At 39.2% G+C, this 7,595-nt stretch overlaps 1 protein-coding gene across 1 annotated transcript in view; it reads right to left on the bottom strand.

The window, feature by feature from the left end:
* Nucleotides 1-5,869, bottom strand: part of LOC107582226 (MDS1 and EVI1 complex locus protein EVI1-like) — a 30,040-nt gene extending 24,171 nt beyond the window's left edge. The window contains exons 1-2 of the mRNA XM_016267977.1: nt 5,545-5,869; nt 3,902-4,018 (exon numbers count right to left, since the gene is read on the bottom strand). Of these exons, the coding sequence (XP_016123463.1) occupies nt 3,902-4,018; nt 5,545-5,589 (162 nt within the window). The 5' untranslated portion in view covers nt 5,590-5,869. The remainder of the gene's footprint in view (nt 1-3,901; nt 4,019-5,544) is intronic.
* Nucleotides 5,870-7,595: the final 1,726 nt, after the last annotated feature.

The raw sequence follows: 7,595 nt of genomic DNA, 5'->3' as shown, positions 1-7,595 counted from the left end.
AGACAGGGAGCAAAGGGCCACAATAATATTGTGAGTACGAGACAATGTCAGAGCTGTTCAAATGCGGTGTGAGGGGCCATGGGGTAAATGATACGGGAACACACACTCATACAACTTGTTGGTCGAGGACGCAGCGAGCCAGCCAAGCTCAGAGATCAGGGGAGTTTACTGGGCATCACTCCTGGCAACCCATTCTGGGCCGTGGTCTGATTCTTCAGTGCCAAGGGTGAGTACCAACCTGCAAGTCTTTTTTAAGATGCCACAGAAGTGTGTGTGCACACGCTCACACACACTGTTCTGAGGATGAATGCATATTATCAGGAGGACTTTTGAGTGCTTTCCACAACAGAACGTTAAATATCAGGACAATGTTACTACAGCTAGCAAAATTACTAGATATGAAAAATTCACTCTGGATGTTTAAATAAAGTATAGTATATAGTAAATCTACTATAACTACTAACTAAATAAATAAATCCATGGACGTTCCAAAAGGTAAAAATAAAAAAATAAAAAAAATAGCTTAAAATAAAATAAAACAAAACTAAACTAAATAAAATAAATAATAATACTCAGTCACTCAGTCACTCACTCACTCCCTGGGTGTTCCCAAAGGTAAAATGAAATTAAGTATATGCATATAAATACATATATAGAAATATGAAAATAATAAAATATGTAATATAATGTAATTAAATTTAATATAAAAATAAACATTAAATATACTAAAAAGAAAATAAATAAATAAATACACACACATTGGAAGAAAAAAATTATAATTTTTAATCATTTATTTTTTTAGGTGATGCGGTTTTGGTTAGTCTGTACGCATAATTATCTTTATGGTACGTCCTCATTGGAAAGCTAGGTAAATATGTGAATGTGTCTGGGTTAGGATGTCTGGCCGTTTCAGGTTAACTGATAAGTGAAGGTTGTAAACTTATTAACTTTCAGTGGCTTATAATAACACATTGACCCAGACCTCAATGCACATTTTGACCCATACTGAACCACAGAAGACAAATCAAACGTTTATCATCAGGACTTATCTTTCCAAGACTTTAAGATACACAGGCACTTGCACTTGACTTTGAGGGCACTGAGAAGTGCACTAGATAATTGTTACCTTGACTTCTGCTATTACTGAAGCAAACAGTCTAAGACTTTCCTCTCCAAGTAAGAGAGGTCACTTCATATTACAAGCACCGCACACACATACACTCACATAGCTCGGCTCTATTGTGTAAGTGTCTATGAGAAACGGATGTTAGTCCACTGATGTCCTGATAAACAGGTCCATTAGATCCTTCGTTCAGCACTGTAGGAATGAAAATCACTCTCACACAGACCAACGCCTCACACTGAAATCCCCCTTTCCCCTTCCCCAGGTTCAGTGTAAAGGTGACGAGTGATAAGCTGGAATAATCAGACGATCAGCGTTCCTTGTGTCCAAGTTGATCAATATCTGTCCAGCCATGGATTTTCTTCATGCTAATTGTTCTAGGTAACATTTAACAAAGAATATTTAAGTGTTAAACAGCTAAATCAAAATGATGAATCTAGCATTTTGTTTCACACCGATTTTCTTGTTTTCTCCCAGTTTTAAATAACAATAATTAAGCTTTAAATAGCAACACAATCAAAATCCATCCAACAATTCTAGATAACACCTTAAGGAATAAATTAAAGAAGGCTGTCAGTGCAAAAAAGGAAAAAGAAGAATGCATTCTTTTACCTCCACGCAGCCAAAATCTATTCTTTATGAAAACTGATAACGGTCAGTCTTTTGTATCTCTCTCTCCAGGTTTTGTCGCTATAAGGAGGTACAGCATGATTATAAAAACATGTGTGATGCCGGAAGCCATAAAGTCTAAGCCCAACTCTTTGTTATGACAAGGTGTCATAGTTGAACAATTATGTCGCATATCATAATGCTGTGTCTGAACAGGTTCTCTTCCTCTCTTTCTCTTAGTTTCTCTTTATGTAAACCTTTAGAAAAGTAAAATATTTAGAAAATCTAGACCCAGCTTCTTTATTACTCATCAAATATCAAAATTACACTTTAGATTGAGAAACGTTTGGATTTGATTCTTCTAGTGGATCTCACATTTTGTAAAGTTGAATATGGAAAATACAATAGGCCTGTTTAACATTTAAATGAATCCTCAACATACGTCATTTCATTTGAAAAGGCCGACTGGTGCTTCAAGGGTTCTTTTGTTATCTGTAGACAGGCAAACGGTAAGTTCATTTCATAATAACTGGGTTCACTGAATATCTCACTATGCGATTTGGGATCTCCAAAATAATCCTGATAGCATGAACTGATCACGTGATTATTGTTTCGTTAGATTTAGCTTGCTGTGCTGTGTAGTGGTTCAAGAAAGCACGACAAAACTTCAACTCAACCCAATCCAACCCAGCTAATCTCCACTTAAATCTACTTAGTCCAGATCAATGCAGTCTGAATTTGATACAGTCCATCTCTACCTATCTCAGTTTATTCCAGTCCGGCCTATTTTGCTTTAACTAATCTTAATTTAATCTATTTGATCTCAGTTTGCCTCATATTAATTTATTTCAACTCACTTAACTCAATAAAACTAAGTTTAATCCTGCTTAACTCAGCTCATCTTAATTGAATCCAGCTCAACTTGACTTAAAAGTTAAATCCAATACATCTCAACTCAGTTTAATCTCAGTTCAATTCAGACCAACTCAACTCAGTTTACAATATAATTGAATCTAGTCAAACTCAGTTCAGTATAACTCAGTGAAACGCATTTAATCCAGTTTATCTTAATCCTACTACACTCTTAAAAATAAAGGTGCTTCACGATGCCATAGAAGAACCTTTTTGTCTAAATGGTTCCATAAAGAACCTTTAACATCTGAAGAACCTTTCTGTTTCACAAAAGGTTATTTGTGGTGAAAGAAGGTTCTTCAGATTATAAAAAGGTAAGAAAGAGATGGTTCCTTAAAGGACCTTTGACTGAATGGTTCTTTGTGGAACCAAAAATGGTTCTTCTATGGCATCGCTTGAAAAACCTTTTGAAGCACCTTTATTTTTAAGAGTGTAGACTACTCAGATTCTCTTGAAATATGGACAGAAAACGTTTACATTTAAAAAGCTGCCTTTTAAACACACAAAAATGACAAACTAACCTCACAGAATTGGTTCAACCAAGGAAGAAAATAAAAGGTAAACAGTAAAATTTTGTGGTGTGTAAAATACTGTGAATAAAAGCTGTGAATTTATGGATGTGACTCATTCTCTTTGACTTCTCTCTCTCTTTGAGAGTCTCTTTCTAACTCTCTTTCACTCCATAAGGATTCAGGAATTTGTCGTCCCTCATATCCGAGTGCAAAGATACAAAATGTGTGATTATCATCATGCTTGACCGAAAGAGTGAGTGTGGGTGTGTGTGTGATCCTGGCCTGTGGTCCTTCACGCTACAGCCAAGATACAAAAGACCAAAACACAGTGACACACATAGAACTAGAACGAAAATGCAGAAGGAATCTGCTATTAAAGATAGGAGAAACACCTTTAAACACTTCATTATGTCGGCCATGCAGGTGCTCTTAGTGTGTGTGTGTGTGTGTGTGTACCTGTTTTTCTATTCTGGTGGGGACTTAAACCTGAATACACACAGACTCATGGGGACTTGTGTCACGGTGGGGACCTAAATTGTGGTCCCCACGGGTAAACAAGCTAATTAGAATTAAGTTTTTTGAAAATCTAAAAATGCAGAAAGTTTCCTGTAAGGGGTAGGTTTAGGTGTAGGGTGGGTGTAGGGCAATAGAATATACGGTCTGTACAGTATAAAAACCATTACGCCTATGGAGAGTCCCCACAAGGATAGCAAACCAGACATGTGTGTGTGTGTTCTCCACGTACCTGCTCATGTATCTGGCAGGCTGTGAGGTTGTGTTGGTGGGTGGATGGAGAGATCTGGACGTGCCTTAGCCAGCTCCTGCTATCACACACGCGCCCATCCAAACCGGTCTGCTCGCCCTGAGAGAGAAAGAGAAGAGAGAGAGATCAGTCTTTGATCTTGATTACTGTGCAGTGACTAAAATCTCATGCCACCCACTGAGGCTTAGAAAACAGGGATACAGATAAGTCAAACTTATTGACACACACACACACACCTTTTCTCTAAGACACTCACACACTCTCTGACAACATCTTCTTTGCACACTTTGCTTCTCTCCCTCATTCACAGCCTCTTCACCTTTGCTTTTTAGTCATCAAGCGAATGTCACAAACAAAACAAAATTCTTAACTCCATCTTAAACATCTTATAGTGGCTCAGCTAACTGGCATCTTTTCAAGTAAGTTTTACACATCAACACCACAATGCGTTTTTGAATTTAAAGTATTGTTTTGCGAAATAGACACAAAAATTATATACATACAATTTATACACTTTCAGTACCTAGTTAGTAGTTAGTCTATCTTTAGTTTTTCAGCAAATATCCATAGCAAACAATTTAAAGGTTTTACAATACATTTAAAAGTAAAATGGAAATGCTTTAAAATGGTCTAAATTGCAGATTTGAATGCAAACAAAAAGATTTTGCAAAGACACATTTTTTTTTATAAAGACACAGACTTTCAGTCTGCCCAGTAACAGTCTTCACATTGCTGCATTTTCTGCCAAAACTCTTGAAACTAAAATAACGGGTTTGTTTTTCACAGAGCTGCCAAACTACCGTTACAGTCCCTACAAACTCTCTCGCTCTTTCCGTCAAGTGTAACGAATACAAACAAATTATTAACAGAGAAAAAACGAGACAGTTGCATTTTAAGAGCAAACTAAACATTTCTTTAATATTTAGGCTTTGAGTTTATGTAGTTTAAGGCCAAATAAATCCACCGCACGCAAACTCTAAAAAAACGAATTTGTGTTGAAATAAATAGATAGAAACAAAATGTCAGAAAGTGCATAGCTATGTAGCAAAAGCGTATTTCAAGTGTCTAGAGAGAGATTTTTTAAAACAATGTGCTTTTGTAGAATTTTTTTTTTTTAATTACTACAAACTAAACTCGTAAAACTAGACACATTTGTCAGCTGTAATAACTTTCGGTTCTATTTTCTATTGTGATGAGAATGCATCCTTCATTGAACAAAATTCGTTTCATTTGGAAAACAAAAACAAAACGTGAAATATTGCTCAGAAAACAAGTTTCAACTGAAAAGTAAATAAAAATCAGTTACTCAGGGGAAAAAAAAACAAATACTACAAAAGTACAAAATCTATAGACAAAGAAAATAATAATAATAATAATAAAAAGCTAGAGATCTTAGCGACACGCATAGCATTTAAGCGTTCCGCTTCAGAGCAAAGAACCAAAGCCCTTCGTCTCGACACAATTAAACAAGTTCAAAGGTGAAGGATGAACAGACTTTTATTTGACCATTAATTCGCGGCTTGTCAGAGAGAAACGTTGATATAAGAACATAAACCGCCTACCTTAAGAACTCCGTGGAAATCTCACTGGGAAAATGAATCATGAAACTGCCCCAAAAAACTCACACAGCCCCGAATGAAGCTCGTGCGCGACCGCTGTGTTTGCGGCATGTATCCGTGTCTCTTGCTGAAGAAAAACAAATCGCCGCTTCTCTCCTCTCGTTTTGCTCTTATCACGCGGACGACACGCTCATTTCCCCCGCGGACAAAAACTTTGTCCAACTTCAGTCCGTCCTTCCACGAATCGTTCCGTTGAAAGTCCCCAGGTGTCGTTCGGTCTGGCTGGCGGTTTTAGTCACTGTCTCTCTTCCTGGCAAAAAGGAACAGAAGGACGGCGAGGATCGTCCACCTTCAGTGACCTGAACGCGTAGGAGTGTCTCTGTCTGTCCCGTTCAAGTGGATCCTCTCTTGTCCCATGCGAGGGAGATGCGCTGAGGAGGAGGAGGAGGAGGAGGAGGAGGAGGGGAGGGGGGACCTCCACGCGAGGTTGCGCGAGGCTCCTCCACGATCTCGGTGAGGCGAGGTCAGCGCGAGGTCGGGACGGGGCTGCTCGTGGATGGACCCGAATCTCCCTGCTTTAATGAAGGCATCCAGTAATCCCGAAATCTGCGGCGTTTTCCCTCCCAGCTTGCTTTGCTCGCGGGGGAAGGTCACGAAAACGAGGGAGGCTCGCGCAAGTGAAAGTGCGCCGAGGTGTAACACTGTTGTTTCTTTCCAACTAAATGACGTGCAATTAACATTACGACTCATTTAAGAACTAACATTTGCGTTTAGCTTTAGTAAACACACACAGAGCTACCTTAACCTTTCAAATAGCCTAATCGTTTGTATCTTCTTTCTCGATCCCCTCGTGCACAATACACCTGCTCCTAGACAGCCCACGACTGAATACGACACAAAGCGAAATCAATCCTGCCCACCTCTTCACACAAAGCAAATGCAATATTTCACCAAAAAATAATAAATAAAAAGAATCGCAAACTTCAAGTTTATTATGAGCAGGAAAATCATTTCCTACTATTTTGACATCTCCATAAAATTAAATGCTTTTCCGTGCAATACTTTTTCAACACTAGGTGGTTATTATTCACGATTTGGTTTGCATTATTTATATTTTAAATCTAGCGAACTATTAAAAAAAATTCAGTTTTAACAAGCGCTTAACCCGGTTTTTTAAGTTTCTAAAGAACTTGCGAACTTGAATGATCTCATTTTGCATTAGTCCCTTATTTTTAAGAGTGAGACTCCTGGACTCTTGGAGCCCAGCGCATGTAACAAACGCAATCCACTGACGGGACTCTAATGACTCTGATGAAGATGAATATGTCTCCCTGGCCTATCTTTGACATTGAACTCAAGGTCCAGATAATGTCCATTGTTTAATGAAATCGCAGGGCAGGAGCGGAGGAAGGACAGGAAAAAAAATCATGTGTAAATACGGCGGCCCTCGTCAAAGATTCCCATACCCGCGCTCCTTGAGAACCGCAAAGAGACCCCGGTCCGCCGCGCATCGATTTCCTGCCATTCCTCGACTTGTCCATTGTTGGAAGCCTTTTTAATTTAGCCATAAATTGGGAAAGCTCAAGCTATGAGCTGTTCTATTTTCTCCCTGTCAGGATGAGGGATTTGGTTTATGATGCATTGTGTATTAAATACAAGTAATCTGGGAAAGTGATTGCCTGGCCTCGCCGGGGTCTGATGGAGGCTGGTGATAGAGGCTCCTCAGCTGAATTGTTCTGAAAAGGAGGAAGCGATAGCAGATAAAGGGCCGGTGGTATCTGTACCAAGCCAGGGGTAACACGGGGTAAGAGAACGCACGGGGCAGGGGCAACTCCTGGAGCGTCACCGCGCGCATCTCCGGTAGATGGCGTAGTGAGCTGGGTTTAAAAACTGGAGGAAAACTTTCCTCTTTCCTCAGGAACGAAGTTGCATTTTTTTGCATTGTTGACACGTTGTTTAATGTCATATGTGTAGGAAAAACCTGCAGGCAGTATTTGAATGGGCACAAATGTTTAATTCGATAGATTCGAGGAGTCTAGAGACTGTATTATTTAGAGAACTGGCCGCCTCTCTCTCTCTCTCTCTCTCTCTCTCTCTCTCTCTCTCTCCCTCTCTCT

The sequence above is a fragment of the Sinocyclocheilus grahami genome, unplaced genomic scaffold (assembly GCF_001515645.1).
Source record: "Sinocyclocheilus grahami isolate Dianchi unplaced genomic scaffold, SAMN03320097.WGS_v1.1 scaffold42.1, whole genome shotgun sequence".
Classification (NCBI taxonomy): Eukaryota; Metazoa; Chordata; class Actinopteri; order Cypriniformes; family Cyprinidae; genus Sinocyclocheilus; species Sinocyclocheilus grahami.
The sequence above is the reverse complement of the archived record's forward strand: the minus strand, read 5'-3'. Positions and strand labels throughout refer to the sequence as shown.